The 22,868-nt window shown below is 42.0% G+C and overlaps 1 protein-coding gene and 1 long non-coding RNA gene across 11 annotated transcripts in view; one reads left to right on the top strand and one right to left on the bottom strand.

The window, feature by feature from the left end:
• The first annotated feature begins 1,081 nt into the window (after positions 1-1,081).
• On the top strand, positions 1,082-21,712 carry LOC140581364 (uncharacterized). Of its 3 annotated transcripts, XR_011984458.1 has the most exons (7): positions 1,082-1,275; positions 4,014-4,092; positions 9,600-9,695; positions 10,916-11,027; positions 13,809-14,015; positions 21,319-21,431; positions 21,545-21,712. It is a non-coding gene; the product is annotated as an uncharacterized lncRNA (long non-coding RNA). The 3 variants fall into 3 exon arrangements; XR_011984457.1 differs by having other exon boundaries at positions 21,319-21,712; XR_011984459.1 differs by lacking the exon at positions 10,916-11,027 and having other exon boundaries at positions 21,319-21,712.
• pgs1 (phosphatidylglycerophosphate synthase 1) overlaps positions 13,150-22,868 on the bottom strand; it is a 30,793-nt gene continuing 21,074 nt past the window's right edge. For 4 of the 8 annotated variants that reach the window (XM_023820340.2, XM_023820338.2, XM_072703963.1 and 1 more), the window contains 3 exons: positions 21,094-21,242; positions 19,554-19,712; positions 13,150-14,104 (listed from right to left, as the gene is read on the bottom strand). In XM_023820340.2, the coding sequence (XP_023676108.2) occupies positions 19,593-19,712; positions 21,094-21,242 (269 nt within the window). In that variant the 3' untranslated portion in view covers positions 13,150-14,104; positions 19,554-19,592. Of the gene's footprint in view, positions 14,105-15,289; positions 15,367-18,692; positions 19,029-19,553; positions 19,713-21,093; positions 21,243-22,868 lie in introns of all 8 variants that reach the window. The other 4 variants (XR_002839293.2, XR_011984456.1, XR_002839295.2 and 1 more) reach the window with 4 other exon arrangements.

Genomic DNA, 22,868 nt, shown 5'->3' with positions numbered 1-22,868 from the left:
TGGGGACTGTGCAGTTCTGGGGTCTCCACGATGAGGAAATAATTTACAAGGATCAAATGCTGTATCTGCACACACTACTCATTCTCACATATTTCACTGTATTAATTTAGGTCCTGTACTCAGTGGAGTCACTTTGTGGGACTTGACCTCTCTTTAGGCAGGTCAAGTAATTCCTTGTGTCATTCTGTGATGTTGCAACCATCACAGAATGCATTGAGTCTTGTAAGAAAATAATGCTAAAGAAGATCTTCAATGTGCCTTTTTGAGGCAAGTTATGAGCATTAGACATACTGAGCTGACCAAAAGGTTTTCTTAAACTTTTTACAGGATTGATGTTGATGGTGAATGTCGTTTGCCATGTTGAGGTATGTGTTTGATTTCTACTTGTGTGTGTCAATGATTGTGTGACACTTCAGAATATCCAGCACCATTTCAAAGTGTACGGGAGCGTGGCTGTGCCAGAGTTCCAACAGCTGTCACCTTTTCCCTATATTTCCATCATTTGACACTGGAATACAGTTATATCTACACGTTGGGTATACTCCAGACATTCTTAGAGCAAAATAATTCCAAATACATCGATATAAAAAACATATTTTGAACAACCATCTGTAGTAACAATATTTCAGTGTTTGATAGAGATTAAAAGTAGTTATTGGTTTGTTGGCGTTTCTGTAACAGGGTTAGGCTACTGAAATCAACGTAGACAATTTTTTCATACATTTAGGTTGGAAATCAGATCCTGGATGTTTCCCGTTTGGCAGAGTGCAAAGCAGCACTTGTTATTTGCGGCAAAAATTGTAATGACCTTTGAAGAATAAGTTGCGTGCCTGGCGTTTCTTTATTTCCTCCACCTTTAGGCCAGTATCACAAACGAAACAACGCGCTTTATTGAATTATTTACTGATTATTTACATACAACCACACCTTATATATGTCACCAATGAATGGAGCAGTCTGGTGACGTTTAGCTGGTTTAAACTGAAGCAACCTATGGGATTTATATGGCGGTTTGTAACGGTCAGCGGGTTTCTAATTTCGGGCAGCGCGAGGCGCTTGTTTGAAGCTCGCCGGCTAGTGGGCGCGTCGTTGAACTGCCTAATTAACTAGGTCATTTATGAGTCTAAATTAAAAAAAAAAAAGCGTTTTAAGTTTTTAAATGCTATAATTGTTTACTTTACTGTTAAGGTATTTTAGATGAAAGGCGTGTCTAAAAACATTTAACATTTCCTTAGAGTTAGCTTGGTTACGCCGCAGTAGAGGACCAAGAATTAGGTATGTGAAGTGCGCGACCAACATGGCCGCCTTTTTTGTTCCAGATTCCTGTTCCACCATCGGGTCATCTGAGCGCTGGGTATACCCCGGAAAATACGCATTCTTATTGTATCGCATTGCGGAATTCCGCGGTATTCCCACTGATAACATAGATGGGGAACCCCTCTTCGTCCTCCCTTTTGAATTTTTCAATTCTGTGTACATTTAGACCTTTTCCGGAAACGTTGAAAAATGCACTCGATTTCAACATACAAAAACCACTTCAAAGGATTAAGTGACGCTTTTGAAAGCTAAATTGACATATTGTTTATCATTTCATCTTTCTAATCCTGCAGTTTCATAGCTTTCTATGGATCAGAAAAAAAGTTTACTGACCAGGACAGGCAGCATATTAAGCAGAAGATGAGATATTCACATGGTCACGTGACCTAAACCAACAGCGGCGCCTGTTGATACACCATTCCAGTCTTCACCTTGTATCAATTTTATTTCAGACTAAGGACATACTTGGAATATATATTATTCTTTCGGATTGAAGAATATAAAGAGATACACCTTCCCTGAAAGTTTCATTGAGATATCTTGATTATTAAGGAAACTACAAGCGTTTTTATATAAAAAGTTAGGTATTTGGTCACAGTTTTCTACACACATTCCATTTTAAAAAATAGGGCTAATTAGCGAACTTCTTTTGCCAATATTTTCCTTATTTGTTAAGATATCTGAGTGATTTTGGTGTCATTGTCTTTGTTTATTCAAGCTCTTTCCAATGGTACCATTGGCATTTAATTTGGTTGAGTTTTAAATTTTTCTTCACATACCTACAAGAATACCGGCGATAAGAAAATAGATCATCTGCAGGACTTCACACTTAAAACGCTAAAGTAAAAACCGGACAAATGGCAAAATATTTAGCGGCAGAGAAGAACCGACGTGCAAAGACGGACTTTTTGGAGAAGGCAAGTCAGAAACATGGCTGTGTGCTTCATTAATTTAATGGCGACAGATATTTATGAACCTCTAATGCGACGGAGACGTGGCAGACTCCCCAGTGGAAGCAACGACCGTGGTGGTCGAAGAGGGCGGTGAATAGGGACTGTCTCAAACACCATCATCCCCATTAATAACTTCTTTTTCTAATTTGTTGCTGTGTGAACAGCGTAGTATGCATGGAAAAACTGGCGTCATCTCTTAAGAGAAATGTACAGGTCAAAGTTTCCATATTTTCACGAATATATTAATGTGTATTGAGCGTTGCTTCTTATAACGAAAGAACACAAAAATAAACACTCTCACCTATGTGGAGAAATGATTGTACACATCCAGTCACCCTGGCCAAGATAAGCGGTTAGAAGATAAACTAATCCCTCTGCACATTTTATGCAAAACAACCTGTTACATTGTAGGCTGTTTGAATGAAGTGGACCTGAGACTGGGAAAATGAAAGGCTTAATGACTTTCAGGTTGTGTTTTCTTCATGTTGAAACAATAATAAATACTGTAACAGTACCCAAAAGTGACATTTGACAACATGCATGAGCGCACAGCAGCTGAGGAGTGAGACATTTGTGACTGAATACCAAATAAACAGAAGACTGTATATGCTGATGCAATTGAGGTCCCAATGAATGTGGTATTACTGCAGTTTCATTTCAAGACAGAGTTTCACAGCCTCCCAATAGCAAGTTAATTGACACACGTTAAACTTATTTTTGACTTGACTCTTCAAGTAATAGATGTTCTTTCTAAAAATTCTGCTGGATGGTTTAAATCCTTTGCCTAAAGTAGAGCTCGACTTTTGGGGTGACAGGTTTGATAATTTGGAACACATCCACAAACTGGCAATTGGGGAAATTTTTGTAGGCATACAGACCGAATGCAGCCAATTTCCCTTTACTTTTTTAGGTGATGAATCTGAAAGCAGACCGAATTTCAAAAATACTGAAAATACCTACTTGCCAGCTTTAAAAAGTATCTGTAAAGATGTCAAGGATGGTAGGTTTTAAAACTGATGTACACCTACTGTCAGGGTCAGTGCCCATCTGACCCTGTCCTTGTGCTTCTTCCCTGTGTGGCCAGCAGCAAATGCTGGCCATCCCCTTTGTAGTTTTATTGTCTTTGGCCCTGCTGTGTTATTCGTTTCCCCAGACCGCTGCATGGCTCAACAGGTTGAACATTTGACATAGGCTGTAACCGTCTGACCATGGGTTTGAGGCTGACCAGGCACCACTCTCATCTGTTTATTTGTATTTCTTGTTTTTCTAGTGTTTAATTCCCAGTATGTAGCTAATGTTCCTAGTTTTTGGTATTACGTTCCATAGTTTCTGTGTGAGTTGATTATTAAAAGTGTAAAAAATAGACTCCTTGTTAATGATTTTGCCCAACTGTAGGCTAATGTAAATGTTTTAACCATGTTGAAGGTAACCTACATTTGCTCTGTTTATTAGGTGTACTGTATTAAAATGCACTGCAAAATCTTATATTTTCGCCTTAAGATGGGTTCCAACAAACCAAACTCCATCGTAATCTGGGGAGCATCTGTACTAGATCTGAAGTGTAAATAGAATAAAATAAACACTATTTCAAAAGACTAGATAAAGCACAGGATAGTGTTTTTTTAGAGATTATTTCAGTTGTTCATTCACAAGTAAGATATTACCAGAAACGTTATGACTCACAGTGTATGACAGTGTTATGACTTCACAGTTTGTATCCTAATCTGGTTATTTTATCTGCAGTTGTGCTTGTATGGCGGAGGCTGTGATGCACACCACATTCTAATTTCTGAAGTTGCATGGAGAAGAGCAAGAGCATGAGGTAGTAAGATGGGCGCTCTGTTGCATTTTTGTATACCTTGTCACTGCTTTTTTAATGTCATCGTTAATGCACAGTGCTTTAGTCAGCAATATGAATAAATACAATGCCCATAGTATTTTTCCAGGTAATTTTCATTTAGGGGAAATCACTGGCAGGGGTCATAGTACTTAATTTAAAATACAGTAAATCACTGTTGTTGTCATGTTTTGAAACATGTCTCCCTACTGTTACCAGGCCTGCTTCCAGGCCTTCCTGAACAATGTTTTTTTTTTGTTTTTTTTTAAAAAACACTCTTCTCCAAGTAATTTAAAGTAGTTCCTTTAAATCAGAGCTAGATAAGATTTTAACAACTCTGAGCTATTAGTTAAGTTCTCCCCAAGCGAGCTCGATGGGCCGAATGGCCTCCTCTTGTTTGTATAGTTCTTATGTTCTTAAACACCTCACACCTCTACAAGCAACTGAAGTCAGTGTTATCTTGTTTGTATGGTGCGTTTCAAGCTGGGTGGCTCAAAGAACGTCACTCCATAACAAGCAGAATTAACAAAGAACTAAAACAAAAGAAACAGCATTCCAGACAAACATTCAAATAAAAGGAAATTATTAAACCTGTAGGATATAAGAAAAATAATTTGTTTTTCAATGTATATTTCATTTAAGAACTAAATGCATTTCCAAAGGCTGAATGACAAGAGTGAACTTAAAAATGGCATCAGCTGATCCAATGCTTGGAGGTAAGCTGCTCCAGAGTTTACGAGCCATCACAGAAAGTGCTTTATTACCTTTGGTCGTTAGACTGGACTTCTGACCTTGGTCACATGATCATAAGCGTTTAGATGTTCTATTGCAGGGGTGGGCAATCTTACCCGCAAAGGGCCGGTGTGTATGCAAGTTTTTGGGAAAACCTGTAGATCAGCTGTTCAAGCCCAGGTGTGAGGACTATTCAGCCAGTCAGTCCTCTAATTAGTAATCTAATTAGGGAGTTGCAGCGAAAATCCGTATACACACTGGCCCTTTGTGGATAAGATTGCGCACCTCTGTTCTATAGGGTACTAGAAATTCAGATACGTACTCAGGAGCAAAACCAAGCACTTAAACGTGATCAATACAAATTAAAAATAAATTCTGAACTGAACTGGTACCTGGTGAAGTGATGCCAAAATTGGGGTAATATGCTCATGAACCTTTGATCTCGTAAATAGTCTGGCTGCAGTGCTCTGTACCAACTGGAGACAAGCACTGGAAGAACTGTTCAATGTAGCAAATTAGGCATTAAAATTCTCCAGATGAGATGTAATAATAGCATGAATGATCTGTTCAGTTTCTGCAAAATATATCGATGCTCTATCCGTCACAATATTTCTCAGTTGATAAAATCAATACTGTACCAGTTTATTTACATGAGGTTCAAAGTTTAAACTGGATCTGAAAAGCACCCCTTAATTCCTAGACACAAAAATTATATGCTAATGACTCTAAGGCCTACTTCAAATGAGTTGTATTCTGTTGTGGGCTAATCACTAAAATCTCTGTTTTGTCAGTGTTAAGATGAAGAAAGTTAGCTGAAGAAAGGACATCTAATTTCTTACCTTACTAATACAGGCAGGAATAATCAATAAATTAGACATATTGCTTGGATCCAAAGAAAGATAAAGCTGTAAATCATCAGTGTAACAATGACAGTTAATGCCATATTCCCAGGTGACGTGTCCAAGAGAGAACATACATAGAGAAACAGCAGCTACAAAAGTTCTATTTGATAAATATAAGGAAAACCTTGATGTACTTGATGTGTACAGACATTGTATAGTCTGTGAACTCCTCCCAAACACTCTGCTAGTAGGAGTGGCTGGCACTGGGAAGTGATGGCTTTCTCACTTACCTGCTAGCATCAGCAGCCTGGAGGTCTTCTAAATCTGGTCCTTGGGGACCCGCGGACAGTCCACGTTTTTGCTCCCTACCAGGAGCAGGGAGAGAGCAAAAATGTACATTGTCTGGCAGGGAGCTGGGAGGAAGCAAAATGTGGACCGTCTGTGGTTCCCTGAGGACTGGGTTGGGAAACACTGCTCTAAATGACCCTTTGAAAAGGCTACGGCACCCCAGGCCTAAAGGTACTTTCATTATAGTACAGTCAGGTAAAAATGATCAAGACATTCCAAAGAATCCTTTGTTTCAGCAAAGGATTGACAATGGTCTGGGTGAAATGCAAGTGCCATGTGACTGCTTGTTCAGGTTTTGTCAAGTTGGAACCTTGGAACTTGAACGCTTCATAACCAACCCGGACATCGAACGGGTCTGTTGAAATTTTTTTTTTTTTACTTGTTCCTTGACTGAAATCTTGGAACTTGGATCATTCCTGATAAAACTTGTATGGATTGAGGTGCATTCATCTGTACCAATTTGGACCTCAAGCGGTCTGGTTGAGAAAAATCTAGCTGCAACTCGACTGAAAACTCAGAAAATGACAAAACAAAAGAGACCTGCTAAACTGATTGAATCGAGACACGTCTCTGATGGCCTTGTTTACACAAAAGCAAACAGACCTACTGGGTCGCTTATGCCTATGAATGTGAAAGCTGTGTTTGGTGTGATTTTTTGTGGTTTATCTACAGTGCATTTAGTGATACAGTAATCACGGCCTCTAAGAAAGTGAGCAGTGATAGCAGCAAACCAAAGAGGACGGTAGTGAGAATAACTTCAAAACTTAAAAAGAAAATTACAGCGAGACTTGAAGGTGTTGCATGTGTTTCTGCTCTCTCTCCGGAGTTTGGGATTATCATTTATTTAATGTTTATTGTTTTTGTATGTGTGGTGTTTCATGTGTGTATTCGTTTTATATTGATTGTCAATGCACACACTAAACATACATACACACAGCCACAGGAAAAAATGAGACCTCTATTTTTCTAAATAAATCAACATTTTTAAATACACTCAAACGAGGTGAAGCAGGAGACACTGGGAACAACCAGATACCAGCCAGATAAAAGGTGGAAGCGATATTCTAATGCCAAAATGACTAACTTAGCAAGCAGTTTCTCGTGAATCGTAGGATGATGTCAGGTGACCTTCAAAAATAATGGGAAACATTTAGTGCAGGTGTGAAGTGCACTGTGCTAGAACAGTTTATATCAGACTCCTAGAAGCAGGAAGTCCCATAAAGCAAGGAAGTCCTTCATTAATGAGAAACAGGGAAGAACAAGTCTGCAGTTCTCTCTCTCTCTCTCTCTCTCTCTCTATATATATATATATATATATATATATATATATATATATATATATATATAAAATTCACAGATGCACACCCATAAAGAAGGCAGGTCTGAAGAATGTTGGGACAGTAATTAAAATGACTGACTCACAGGTTGCTGAGGAAGAATTTCTGATGGTTATCAATTACCTACTATCCTCAGGTGAAATTCCTGGCCTGTTCCAGGATAATGAGGTGGAGAACATCATTTAGGCAATTAAAAAATGAAGTCACAGACCTACAAGACACTCTGAACAACCGCTGGAACTGCTGGAAGTTCTTCAGTGATAGAGTCAGAAGGCAGTTCTACTAAATTTCTCATTTTTTAATGATTCTTAATGGTATAACATCTATGCTCTAGTGCTCCTTCGAGGTCACGCTCTGCTTTTCTCCATTTGACTCTCTACTGTGTCGGTTTTCCAGTGGCGTAAAAACTGGTATCGGTGTTCTGTCATAACATCCTACCTATCGAGACGTGCTATTGAGCCTTTCTGCGCATGTGCAGTTCCACCGTCTTGGGATTAGGGTTGGGTTTTAGGGGTTAAGGTAAGGGTTTTAGCGGTTTTTGGGGGGTTAGGGCTATCGATTAGCACTATGGTAGGATGTTTTGATAAAGTAGGACATTTTGTCAGAACACTGGCGCCAAATGACATCATCAGTGACTGACATCATCACAAAGCGCGACGCGGTATTTCTTTCGCTGAATTCAAACATGTTATTATGATTCTCCACTTTCCTGTAGTCATGCTTAAGTTTTTTGATTTTCAAGCGTCATTGTTCGGTGTTTCGCGTGTGCCCCATTTCTTCCAAGCGGCTTGCTATTACAGTAAATACGTTTTTATTTCGAGTCGTGCCATCAAAATCCCGCTGGATCTGTTTATCCGACGATATGACGATTAAAGCCTGTGTTTCCTCGTTTGTCCATCCTTCCATTTTACTTTTTTTATATTTTTGTTTCTACTGCTTTTTATTTAGTTTCTCACTGTTCACTTTGTGTTTCAAAAGATGGCGGTTGTATTTTGTGTTTCAGCGGCAGGCTATTTGCATAACCAGTCAACAGCAAATACGTTTGCAAGTCCCACCCCAAAGTACCAGAGAAGTACCCCAGCTGGTACTCTACCGGAAGTCAATAGAAAAGCAAAAGCACCATACTTTGTGCAGTGGAAAAGCACCCATAGTCAACTGCATGTACGTCAACTGGTTCAATGAATGGCCAGAAGATGCCCTAGTGTCAGTTAGTGCCCAATTCCTCTCTGAAACTGGAGGAATTATAATTAAACTCTTGTGTCTTCAAGGGACCTGTATGTAAGAGATGGGAATGTGGTCACCATTCCTTGTTAAGTGCTACATATAGCAGATTTTGGTGGTCCGCCTTTCCTCTTCTTCAGTAACCAGTTTACATCTCCACTTCTGCATACCAGCCTAAGGTGAAAACTTCCCCAGCCGAGTTTATGAGCTTTGTGCATAACACCGGCAATGAGATGTCTAAATTCTAAATCTTGTTAGACCTTTGCTATAGCTGTACTACTCCAGAAACCTTTTTGGAGCAAATCAAACTGTACCAAAACCCATTGGCCACCAAAATGTAATTGTTGTCAAAGATGGCAAGATTGGTTTAACCAAACTACAGCACACTACAGCTGAGGTAGTGGGGTTTTCGGCAACCCTTGTTCAGACATGGTAGTTCTAGGTTGCTGAACAGTGTAGATTACATCATTGGTATTATTATGAGTATAGTAAATAGTGTATGGTACCCAGATGAAGTGCTACTGAACTATGGAAGATCAAATAAATTGCAATAATGCCACACAATTAAATTGCTTAAAAGGGCTTAACTTTTGGCTAGGTTGACAACATTAAAGTTATGTTGGCTGTACAAGACTTAGAACTCTTTCAGGAGAATGAGGATGCTGACAAACATATCCAAATAGTGGGTGTGGAGATTTCCAAGGAAAAGACTGAAGCTGAACATGCAAGTTATTGCAAGTGTACTCATTTGTTTTCAGATATTATATTTAGTCAGTGCCGGATATCTGCATCCTGTGCTAATCATGAGACCCATTAGAGTCACAAGTTGTTGCCATAAAACGAAGGTCTTGTGACGAGGACTTGGCCAAAGCAGAACCAGCACTGCTTGCTACCCAGGAAGCTCTGAACACACTCAATAATATCAGAGTGTTACCCATGGTTACATGCATCTGCATATAAAAATCACAACAGCAGTATTTTCTGTTTTTCCACCATTTCTTTCTTTCCTCAGAGCAAGCTGACAGAGCTGAAGTCTTTTGGATCACCTCCAGAGGCCATGGTGAAGGGTACTGCTGTGATGATGCTCCAGGCCTTGGATCCTTAAAAAGTATTACATTTATCTAAAAACCAGGCCTCAATTGGTCCTAAAGTGCATTAAAATCATGTTAAGGGTTTTTAAAATAGCACAAATATGGAAAATAACATTGATTAACATGTTCGTGAATGGGAAGATTTTACAACTGACAGCAATAGTTTTTTTTTCCGGGGCACTAGCTTCAGGTAACTAACAAGCCGCTCTAAGCCAGCCTGTAAATAATGTTACCTGCCACTTTTTGGAAGGGGAAACTGACAATTCAACAAAAACTGGATGCTTGAAATCATGAATATGACACTCATTGTAAACTGTGCAAGAAGTACTTCAAACTCGGCACCATGGGAATCAAAGCTGTAGAATCTCACCTTGCATGAAGGAAACACAAAGCGGCCAACAACCTAAAGTAACTGGTGTTACTGCATGCTTTTTGCATGTGATGAGACTGGTCTTAAATTAAATTTTAAATGACATTAAGTCGTCTTAAAAAGTCTTCAGTCTAACTTGCTTAAACCTGCATATGCCCTGCCCAAGGACAAAAACTGGAAAAGCAGCTGAAAACATGGCGGCCAAAGGAGATGTCTTTCTTGAAAGTCTCATTAGCTATAATAAAGAAATAATTCTAGTTGTGTACATCAAAGCTTTCCTAGTAAGTTTTTCATCTGGTTTTTTGTTAAATGTTTTGATGGATTAATTTCTTGCTAAAATACAATGAAACAGCGTACTTCAATGTCTGCTTACATTACCTGTTCCTGAATTTAATTCAAATTGTTTTTACCGTGCCAACAAAGGCCCTTTAAGGATAACCCCACAATTCAACCAGATTTGATCAGGTCTAAGTCCATAAGCACCGCCAGCCTCAGTTTGCCGTGCCTCAGTATCATGAGGGTCTGCGAAGGACTGTTTGAGCCCAGGAGGCAGTTCCTGACTAACACGGGCACGGGACAAGCTGCCTGCCTTAAAGCCCAAGATAACCATAAGCACTGCCTTTCCGTGGTGGGGACAATTGATACATTATTATTATGCTTTCATTACATATAGCAGATGTATACAATTATGCAGATGTGCATGGCATCCAGCATTTTTTGTAGTATGCCTGGCATTTAATGAATTCACATGGCCTAAGTACCCTAATTAAGAGTATAACAGCAGTTCCTCTTGAGCTTGTTTCTTGAGCTATGCTTGATGTGCTCACCAGGTTACCATCTTATTAAAACAGTGTGTTGTAATTTTAGCAATTAAATCCAAACTTGGCCAACTTAACCATGAAATTTGAGAAAGCTACTGCCAATCAACTCAAATGCCAACAGGAGGCAGACACCATGAAGTAGACAATCTTCTTAACAGGTAAAAATGTCTAGTACAAATTTACTGCAGCATCACAATATTTTACTGGTGACACTTTATTTGAAGGGTTACAAATGATGTAGTAGTACACTCTAAATTAAAAGTATCAATGAACTAGAAACTGTTACACACTGATCCCATGTTTGTTCTCCATTAATCATAATGTGTTTCATGCAGGTACTATTCATGCAGGTTCATGATTTGTACTTGAGTAGTAACTGATTACTTGTGCCCCCTCAAGTAAAGTGTTACCTTCTACATTTGCACCTTAGCATGCAGTAGTAATGCTGGTTAATTTGTCATGAAATAATTTGAAGCATTGGTTTATATTAAAGGGTTGAGACTCCCAATGTGCTGACTAAGAGTGACAGATGGCAGTAATCTCTGCTTTGGTGCTTTTGCCTCAAAGACTCATTGGAGGGTTAGTGTGTGAAAAGGTCTGCCACTCTGCACCTAGGGCTCAGCTCTAGAGGAGACAATGAGTAGGGAGATTGTGCTCATCTGTGCTTTTAACTCCTGTGTGGGTTACTTCACCAAGAAATAGCACACCATCTTCATGGATAACTAATGGATACCATAACTGAAAGAGCTGGATGAAGTTATCAAATAGACCGCTGAATGTTTGTAACTTTTGACTGACATTGTTCCAAGGATAGGTATATCTGAATAAGTTGAGCGATACTGATGCAGCAAGCTAAACCCTTAGAGCATTCAGGCTAGAATCTGGCGCTACCTCTGTGCAGAATTACCATGTCGTGGTTTATGTCTAGCTCCTCTGATTTCTTCCTACATTTCACAATCTACTTAAAACGTTGCTTGGTGTCTGAATGTGTGTACTTTTGTTTATTAAAGATAACAGGTATAGATTGAAGTTAGTATGATACTCCATTACTTTTCAAACAATATGAATTAATCCATTTAGTCATATTTGATGTCTCAGGTCCCCATTCCCATCACAGAGGATTTAGATCCACAAAGTCCTTACAGACGGTGACAGCGTCCTGCTCGTTGAGACCACTGGAAAGACAGTAGAGTTGCACTGGCTCCTCTCCTCAGAAGAAATACGATCAAGAAGGGAACGTGAGATTTTCTGAGAGGGCATCAGACATCAAAGATGTTAAAAGATTTCACACACGCATTGATTTTCTTTGACATTGCAGTGCTTTGATTTGGCAGTTACCTTCGGATTGGTGACATGAAGGTTGAATATCATCCAAACTTTGTCATCTTGCATACCAGGAATTCCAGCCCTGCCTGCAAGCCAGAGCTGCAGGCTCAGTATGCTCCATCCCACTTTGTGGTGAGCAGGAATGAGCTGGAGGACAAGATGCTGGGCGCTGAGGCTGCCAGAGAGTGGCCTGATCTGGAAGAGCTAGGAGTTTGCATGTGTACTCGTTATTGTACACATTGGGAATCCCAGAGTTCGATTTCACTTTCAAACTCTACCAGATTGTTGGAACCAGCTGTATCTATGACAGTATCCCCACCTGGACTGCACTCTTCTGCAGCACGTTAAATTACAGGATGGCAAAAAGAAAAAGAGAAATTGGAAGTAACCATCAGTTCTTAATGGCTGTGTAGTGTTGTTATGTTTCACTTTCCCTTACGGGTCTTGCGTCCTGTGCAGGCAGAGCTCACCAATACAATAACATCACAGGCTAGAAGGCCAAACTGAAAGGCAAATCATAAATCTTTATCTTGCTTTGTGTATAGCCCAAGCCTACTTCCGTGACAAAAGGCCAGTTAGTCACGGTCTGATATCGTTAATTATCGATATCATGATATTAGCCATTCTTAATGAGTGCATCTGTATTTTTGGAACATGAGCCACAACTGCACTGTGAAATGTTCATGTGACACACTCTTGCTTTTTTAGATTTTAATGACATGAAGAGAGATCATTCCAACAGAGCTGTACTTCCTCTTGAAGTCCCCCTCAAAGCAGGACTGGTAACTCCAGTTGACTTTCTTTCCAACAAAGGCTGGGGTGGAATCAAGATGCCAATTGCTGCTGGCTTTCTTCGGGTTCTAACAAACGGAGCCAACACAGCAACCCTACAACAACCCTACAAAAACCGTATTACATAGCTCGCAATATCAGTCACACTCATTTCAACAGGTATCATTATTTAAACATTAATTTTATTTAAAATCTTACATTATACATTTCTATGTCATTAAAAAATTACACTGTACAATACGACAAACAATAAACAAAGAAAATGACCATTGAGGTATCTAACTGAAGGTTCTTTGAGCTGATGTAGTACATTGTTTTTTTGGGCAATAAGCCCCCAGATTAATGATGAATGCTTCTGTCAGTCACTCTGCCGATATCAAAACCTGCAGCATTACTGGTGGTTCTTCCAGGGTATCTCACATCAAATAAGTTCTGATAGGAGCAGGTGGTGTTACATTAAAGGTGATGGAGAGCATTACACCATATTCAATGGGTCTCAATCTGAAGAAGGGAGAATAAGCAAAAAGAGCTTCACCCTACTGGTAACATTCAGAACTTCAGAAATCAAGCAGCTGGCATTTAAATTCGGAAGAGATCTTATTTATCCTAGAGGCAGGCAGTTTGAGTATGGGACGCCTGTCACATACAGGTCTGACACTAATGTACATGAAGTCACTGACGGCCGCTGAATGCAGGGTGATGCAGACCAGTCACGGCAGAGAGGCTGGAGGCTTCTGTGCTGCAGATCGCTTAGATGAGGCTGACTGTATTTCATGCGGAAGTCCGTACCGGCCTGAAAGACTTGCCTATGTGTTTTTCAGGGCCTGGCCGGGACACACAAATAGGATCGACCACAGGGGCAAAGCAGGAGGAGCCGACATCCGCCACGCCGGTCATCTTCATCAAATACACCCCCACGGACTGGCAGGGGAACCAAAATGTCTACGAGTGTCCCGTGTACAAGCCCACATGTGTGGGCTGACCTTCGTCTGGAACTTCAATCTGAAGACCATGAAGAAACCAGGCAGGTGGGTGCTGGCAACTGCTTGTCCACGTCTGAATGTGCAGAAGCCGTTGCTCCCATCTTCTTCTCAGGCATTAGCCACTTGTGTGAACTCTGAGAAACACGGCATAGTGAAATGTGATTCCTAAGGGCATACATTCACTTGGGTATAATACAGAGGATGCAGTTTTACAAAAACACAAACAGTACAGTAGACTGATGAAATAAAGCAATACATGAGGTAAAATCACCCCAGGACCAATTCACCCTCCTGTTCTTAAAAAAATGTCAGCAGAAGACTGAACGTATCTAAATAGACCCATGAGGCTATGGTGGAAGGCCTTCCCCTGCAGGGGCCCCTGGCCCTCGGGCTTTCCAGCATGGTCACACATGCCACAGACAGGGGCTTAGCTCCATGGAACCTCCCGAGCTCGGCATGCACATCCAGCTTGCTGCAGAATCCTCCCCCGAAAGATGGTAGTTTCCTCAAATCCCTTGAGATCTACAGATCCATATTACTGTAAATCCAATCTAATTATCCTGAGATGTAACCACATGTAATTGGTTCTTGGGTTCTTATCGATGTTTTACTCAGTCTACCCGCACATCCAGATATAAATACAACGCTAGGAACAATTTATCATGGTTAAATTGCCAGAGTAATGATGCTGGTCCTTATTACACAGTCACAGCTCTGTGTGGAAACTATAATGTACCTTCACTCATTCACACATTTAGGCACATTACGCTGCAGCTCCTTCCGTAACTCCCGTAACTGATATGGTATGCCAACATCAAGGCTTTTAATATTTCTCATTTAAAAACCTATACAGGCTACCTAGAGATTTTCCCTAAAAAACAAAATTCAATATATATATATATAATCCAACTGATCTCTGGTTGACAGAACAAAAGATGTCTCCAGGACTTAAATGTAGCAAATTAATGCTAAAATAAACAGCTTAAAGGGGCATAGTACATCTAAACAGAATGGCAGTGTTACCTTTTAAGTGGGCTGTGTGATATCATATCGATATAATATCATGCATGCGCAATAATCACCAAGGCTTCAGATGACGGGTGAAACATTTGGCTGGACGACAGCTTTTTGGTACTATACAGATGTTTATTTGTGCCCACAATTTGTTAAACAGTTTAGTAGTATACCTAAAATATGAATGAGGCATTTTATGACACCCAAAAGTTAGTAATCAGTATAAATTCGGCATATCTTTATGTTTAATAAATGTGTCAGACTTAACTGCAAAAAGTACCGCCACTCCGCCGTCATCTTTTTACCTTGTTTATCCACAAGATCATCTCTTTTAAAAGATGTTGTGGCTGTGGCTGCTGAGCTGTCCCTTTCTTCACCGCCACTGTATAACAAACCATAGTGCACCAAAATAGTATTATGTGGTGTGCCCCGCTACAGTGCCCATTGCACCGAAGTATAGCAAACCATAGTATACCAAAGCAGTATTATGTGGTGTGCCCCGCTACAGTGCCCATTGCACCGAAGTATAGAAAACCATAGTATACCAAAACAGTATTATGTGGTGTGCCCCGCTACAGTGCCCATTGCACCGAAGTATACCAAAACAGTATTATGTGGTGTGCCCCGCTACAGTGCCCATTGCACCGAAGTATACCAAAACAGTATTATGTGGTGTGCCCCGCTACAGTGCCCATTGCACCGAAGTATAGAAAACCATAGTATACCAAAACAGTATTATGTGGTGTGCCCCGCTACAGTGCCCATTGCACCGAAGTATAGAAAACCATAGTATACCAAAACAGTATTATGTGGTGTGCCCCGCTACAGTGCCCATTGCACCGAAGTATAGAAAACCATAGTATACCAAAACAGTATTATGTGGTGTGCCCCGCTACAGTGCCCATTGCACCGAAGTATAGAAAACCATAGTATACCAAAACAGTATTATGTGGTGTGCCCCGCTACAGTGCCCATTGCACCGAAGTATAGAAAACCATAGTATACCAAAACAGTATTATGTGGTGTGCCCCGCTACAGTGCCCATTGCACCGAAGTATAGAAAACCATAGTATACCAAAACAGTATTATGTGGTGTGCCCCGCTACAGTGCCCATTGCACCGAAGTATAGAAAACCATAGTATACCAAAACAGTATTATGTGGTGTGCCCCGCTACAGTGCCCATTGCACCGAAGTATAGAAAACCATAGTATACCAAAACAGTATTATGTGGTGTGCCCCGCTACAGTGCCCATTGCACCGAAGTATAGAAAACCATAGTATACCAAAACAGTATTATGTGGTGTGCCCCGCTACAGTGCCCATTGCACCGAAGTATACCAAAACAGTATTATGTGGTGTGCCCCGCTACAGTGCCCATTGCACCGAAGTATACCAAAACAGTATTATGTGGTGTGCCCCGCTACAGTGCCCATTGCACCGAAGTATAGAAAACCATAGTATACCAAAACAGTATTATGTGGTGTGCCCCGCTACAGTGCCCATTGCACCGAAGTATAGAAAACCATAGTATACCAAAACAGTATTATGTGGTGTGCCCCGCTACAGTGCCCATTGCACCGAAGTATAGAAAACCATAGTATACCAAAACAGTATTATGTGGTGTGCCCCGCTACAGTGCCCATTGCACCGAAGTATAGAAAACCATAGTATACCAAAACAGTATTATGTGGTGTGCCCCGCTACAGTGCCCATTGCACCGAAGTATACCAAAACAGTATTATGTGGTGTGCCCCGCTACAGTGCCCACTGCACCGAAGTATAGCAAACCATAGTATACCAAAACTGTATTATGTGGTGTGCTCTGCTGAGTTTATTAAAGATAAAGATATGCCAATTTACACAGATTACTAACTTATGGGTGTCACAAAATGCATCTCAATATTTTAGCAGCACTACTATACTAGTCTACTTACTAAATTATGGGTGTAAATAATGTCCGATTAGTACGAAAAAAAGCTGACGTGCAGCCAAATGCTTCGCCTGTCATCTGAAGCCTTGGTGATTATCGTGCATGTGCGATATAATATCGGTATCGCCCAGCCCTACTTTTAAGCAATTCAGTTCAAGAAGCTGTTAACATCAGGGATGCCTGTCAGCCAGCTATGGGCCATTCTGTCTGCTACAGTCATCGCTCTTGCAGCTACATGCCACATCAGCATTTTGTCAGATGGGGAAATAACAGCCCCACCTGCTATACACCCAAGTGGAAGCCTGGTAGCTGTAGCTTGAAGCAGCTGCGGCGTTTTGAAATGAGATACACTGGGAGGCAGCCTTTCCCAAAATAATTCAAGGGCCAGCCTGGCATCATCATCACAACAAAATTTAATACCTTCATTAAGGCCCTTAACAACTAACACCATATTTTAAAACCACTAATTGCCATCACATGACATATTATTTATTTGCTTAGTAGATGGTCTGATCCAGCTTACAGTTTCATTTAAACAGCAGACTTGCTGCACGGAGTACCGCAAAATTAGCTGTGGGTTTGCGTCCAGGACTTATACCTGCGTTCATATCTACCCCTCCCTCTGCCTGCCATGAGGCGACAGTCATTACTTCACCATGCATTACCCCGAGACCTTGTGTTTTCAAGCCTGTTTCCTCCAGTACCATGCAGCCAGACGTGCTGGTCCTCACAACAGCGGCAGAGCAGGCTTTCCCAGCAATGCGGATGACAGAAGCATGGCATTAAAGCGGGTGGAGATGCTAATGCGATGCCCACTGCGTGACCTCCACTGTGCCTCCAGCAAAAAAAAAAAAGGGGGATAATCAGCCCCCCACCCCACGGAAACGGCTGCACGAGAAGGGCGGGGTCCCCAGCACAGCCCTTTCCCGCAAAGCTGCAGGGGAGAGCAGAGGAGGTAGTGACACCCCCCCCCCCCCCAGCCACAACAAAGAGGCCACTCCAGCCAAACAGCCTCCCGCTTCCCAGCATAAGACAAAGACTGCAGTGTGCAAATCACCTCACAACAACCTGCCACAGTGACGTGCGCTCTGAGCGCCCTAATGCACACACTTCCTCAGAGCCGTCCATTAACCCAAGGATTCAAACTGGTGAAGCACACTGATCCATATCTATGAATCTGTACTAAATCTGCCTGCTTTGTTCAGTTCTTTGAATATGGAAACAATTACAGCAGGCTTTTAGTATGTGTTTTTTTTTTACCCACGCCTTTACCAAAGTGACAGGTATGACAGACATCTTTATCCTGTCTGTCAATTACGGTAAAGTACTTCTTTTCTACCCAATCCCCTATTCACTTTCTTGATAACAATTGTAAATGTGACCTTTGTTTTTCTTTTTTTTTTTCCCCCCTCTGTGGTTGCTTCACAAGTACAGCCACATTTTTCTAAGTAAGTGTGGGCGTGATGTATGATGTATGTCTGTGGCTGCGAGGGGCCAGGCAGCACAGCTGGGCCTCACTGCCCACTGGCAGACCGTTAGAAGAACGGCCTGTGGAGCTGGATGATTCTATAGGAGGCCTTGCTTCTGCGCCTTCTTAAGTTCACTCAGTGCAAACGTTAGTATGTGTGAGGCTGAAATCGCTTGCTAAGCAAGTAGGCGATAGATTAAGACGTTAGATTTCCCAGCCCCCACTTCAGCCCAGGCACATGCAGCCCTGCTGAGTCGCCTCCAGAAAGCTTGCAGCCTTCACTGGGCCATGCTATCGGCGAATCTTACTTTGCCTTTGGAGGCTTTGCAGGGAGTCACATGGCACATGCAGTCTTGGGGCTCACCCCTGGTGGAGCTGCTGAGTCGTCTGCAGAAAGCCTGCAGCCTCCATCGGGCTGTGCTACCATCTGTCAATCTTACTGTGCCTGTGGCGGCTTTGCATGGACTCGCTTGGCACATGCAGAGCAGCGTGGACTCGTGTGGCACATGCAGAGCGGTGTGTGTTCTCAGGCCACGTGAAGATAAGGCAGACTGTGCTCACAATAATTTCACCGCTTTCATTTCCTGTTCAGTAACATTGCTTTATTTTATCCCTGAACTCTGTCCAAGCTTTTCCTTTTTTTCCTACCATAAGAAGAAAAAGAATTGCCAGCATTACAAAAAAAACCTCTGAACTCTGAAACAGAATTTTAAACCCTGTGAAAAGGGTGACTGCATTCAGGAATTTCCCATCTGAAGTATGTGCATGATACAGGCTTTGATGTCTCCATTCTATATACATGAACTGCATAAAGCCTGCAAGCTCTGAATCTGGACAAGACACTGCACCTTTCAAGAAAAAGATCCCCCACTTAAATTCAGATGACTGTCCTGCATCTCTGAGCAAGAGCTAGATTGCAATGGCAGCTTTCCATGTTTTAATAAAGGAAGCTAAGAAAAATGGAGCGCTAAGTGATAAAACTTAGTAAAACTTGTACGTGTGCAAAAGTGATAATTTTAGAACCTGAAGCAGAAGCAGACTGTCTCAGGGTCCCTTCATAGTCTCTGACCACAGGGCTTCCAGTAAAGCCTTAGCTTTGACTTTTAAGGTTTGGCAGTAGAGTGCCAAGTTCCGTCACAGCCAGGGCAACTTGCATTCACGTGACCTACCTGGGGGCCAGGATCTCCACGACACAGTCCTAAAGCCACTCAGAAGAAGTTCTTGATGAATGGAGTGACTAGCTTGACCCAAAGTTTGACATGGCGGTCAGGATGCTTGAATGTGGAACTGGATACCTCTGTGGACCTCCGATATAATGTTTCCTGCTCCTGAGGAGACAGAGAGGGCAGAAGACAGAAGATCACTCTTGTTTCCTGCTACTACACTAATGGCCAAACCTTGTTGTTATTTTTACTCCGGGTTACTGCAGATTACAAAAATCCAAAAACCAAACAATGAACCATAAATAAACAGGAAGGCTTTACAGCACAAATTAGTATTCAGGAGCAGCATTCATTTGGAGGCTTTACATCCTTGAAATGAAGGAGTTTTCCCCCACATCTCTCAATTGCTGAGTATCTGTGTATGAGTTGTGATTCAATGCTTAAGACACCATGGAACACTAGTGAGATCATCCCTAAAAATATCTATATTGTCCGGCAACCATTAGAATAGAGCAGAGGGCCCACAGACATCATCTGCAGAAATGCATTGACTCCATTTGATTCTGCAAGTACGTACACAAGTACGATTTATTTCCATAGACAACAAGCACCCTTTGTGACCCTCACTTGCTGCTTTAGGGTTGAAGTTAAGTACATTACGTTGGTACTTCTGACTGCATGGTATCATCTATGCCATCTGTATTGAGATGTCATAGGTTGGCACACAAAAGCCTGTTATAAGACTGTCAGAAAACTGCATCAAACTGGTACAAACACCTCAGCAGACCAGCAGATAGCATAGTGACGAAGGACATAACTGTTGCAGCTTTAAATCCTATGGAGGACAAACATTTCTGCAGTACACCTAAGTACTTATTCAAAACAATAACAAGAATATATATTATAAATGAATTTGACAAACAAGGTAACTGAGCCCCTTCTCTGTGTTAATAACTGTGTTAACAAGGATTGCACTACGGTCCAATTTAACAAAAATATCTAAATACTGTATATAGTTTGATAGGTAAACAAGTCGTAAATGTGATGCTGACACCCCAATAATACTATTACACACATAGAACCGAAGGCACGCACAGCACTGCAAATCAGCTTTGTGTCACAGCGTATCTCACCGGCTGGCTACTCCAAGTGGCACTGAAGCCTGGGGTGTGAAACAGTGCTGTCACCACTGCCTTTGTCAAATTGTCAGGGCCCCCCCCCCCCCAACCTCAAATATTTTCAGCAGTTGTGCTGCTTCCACTTAGCAAAGAGTCATAAAAAACGGCTCCCTGGTTAGGCGGGCATGAACTGGCTGTGTGGGACACCCAGAGCGCAGGCATCGCTCCCAGCCTGCTTCCCAGAAAGCAGCCCCTCCCCAGCCACCAGCACAGCCTCCAAAGTGACGCCAGCCGAGCAGGGGAGGGGATCAGAGCCAGACCCAGGCACAAACGCACACAGACCACATGTATGCGCTCACACACGCACAGTAAAATACTGACAGACCCAGCACCCAGATGAAAGTGAAGCAGGCAGACGGCAGCCTTGCCTGCTGCAACTGGGCCTGCAGTCCCTCGTTCTCAGTCACTATGGCAACCTGGGCTTCCAGATCTCGGTGGACAGAGCGATAGCCGAAGTTCGGGGACCCGATGAGGGTGAGGCATGGCCGGTGGCTCCCACGCAGGTAGTACCATAACCCTGCAGGCGAGAACAAGCACAGGGAGGGACAAGCGTCAGGGTGCCCTAAACTGCTTTCATATAACATCCCCTGCAGGGATGCAAGCAGAACTACCTACGCCCAAGATGCAGCAGAATGAAGAGTGACCACCTAGATGAAAGACACATGTAGACCAAAATCCTCAGAAGTAAGCAGCAGGCCCAAGACCAGTAAGTCAACCGCGTCCCAGAGAGTGATCAGTTTCACCCGAGCCAGACCAGACCCATTCGAAGAGCTCACATTTTACCCCTGAGTGGGACCACTGTACTGTTTGTCACTACAGGATCGGAGTCAACCATGGATGTGAGTCACAAATGCACCAGTGTTGAAAGGCAAATACAGAAGCAACTAAAAGCTAAATACAGACAATTAAAGGTAATTAGCTATTTTATGAAAATTTATGCAAATACATGAGATGGACCTTAACTTTATAAAACTGGATGCAGGTTTGGCAGATGGTCTAAAGTCCTTTATTTCTTGAATAGTTTAATACTTTAATAGATTTACACGGTTGACACAGAACAACAGCACGTGTGATTCAAATCCACAGTTGACTCAGGTCCTGTAGAACACTGCTAACCACCTGACACGATAAAGCTCAACTCTGTACTATAGCAGCAAGTCAGTGAAGTGGCAGCTGCAATCAGCAGACAGAATAGGAGCAGCTCATAGTGTCACCAAACCAAAGTAGCAGCTCGGGCAATGGTACAAAGTCCTGCTGTTGATCTGAAAGCAGGAAGGAAACCTACCCTTTCTGTCCGGAGAGGATGACTGAAGAGCATGACGATTCACATGTACTCAATCAAAGCAAGAGTACATGTCCCTGGAGCAACTCAGGTCAAGGACCTTGCTCAAGATCCTAATCGTAACAATATCCTACCAGCAATGGGATTTGATCCAACAACCATCTGATCGCGGTGACGCAAATATTTTTAAAAGGATAGGCCTTTTATAAAAATTGGATCAATCGCCAGCTCACATGCACCCGTTTATTCATTTTCCAGAAGTCAAAACTCAGATACTCACCCAGCCTTTTAAGGTTCCATCACAATATGAATTCGTTACTATGTCGATTAAATCTACCAAGACCGAATTTGTTCAAGAGAATCCTATGACTTGTAACACAGGGATACAAATTTTCTACAATACAGAAGAGACATTAAATGAAAATCGTGCAGAGGAATGGGGGGGAAGCAAGAAAATAACAGCCCCTTGACCAGGGCATGAGTTCAAACATTGGGGTGGGTGTGCATTTTCTGGCGGAGCCAGGAACAGTTGTTGTATCATGGTAATACGGTAAAGGTGAAATGGATACCCACTGGCAGATATCAGTGCACCTTAGGAGGCTCCCACCCCTCTAACGGTCATAGCCATGTAGAAACTGCACGCAGTGTTGCTGCTTGCTTAATACCCCCCACCCCCCGAGATGCTGTGCTTTCCGTAAAGCTGTCTTGCAAAAAAACAAAACGCTGGACTTTTTTTCCTCAACAAATATTACAAAGTCACACAGCTGCAGTTTAATGCACTGATGGCATGTATAAACTAGCCTGCAATCACTGGTCATACTGGAACTAAAACCAGAGAAGCACCATTCTTGTCGATATCAA

Source organism: Paramormyrops kingsleyae, chromosome 20 (genome assembly GCF_048594095.1).
Source record: "Paramormyrops kingsleyae isolate MSU_618 chromosome 20, PKINGS_0.4, whole genome shotgun sequence".
Lineage (NCBI taxonomy): Eukaryota > Metazoa > Chordata > Actinopteri > Osteoglossiformes > Mormyridae > Paramormyrops > Paramormyrops kingsleyae.
Note: the sequence above shows the minus strand (reverse complement) of the source record. Positions and strands in the feature narration are given on the sequence as shown.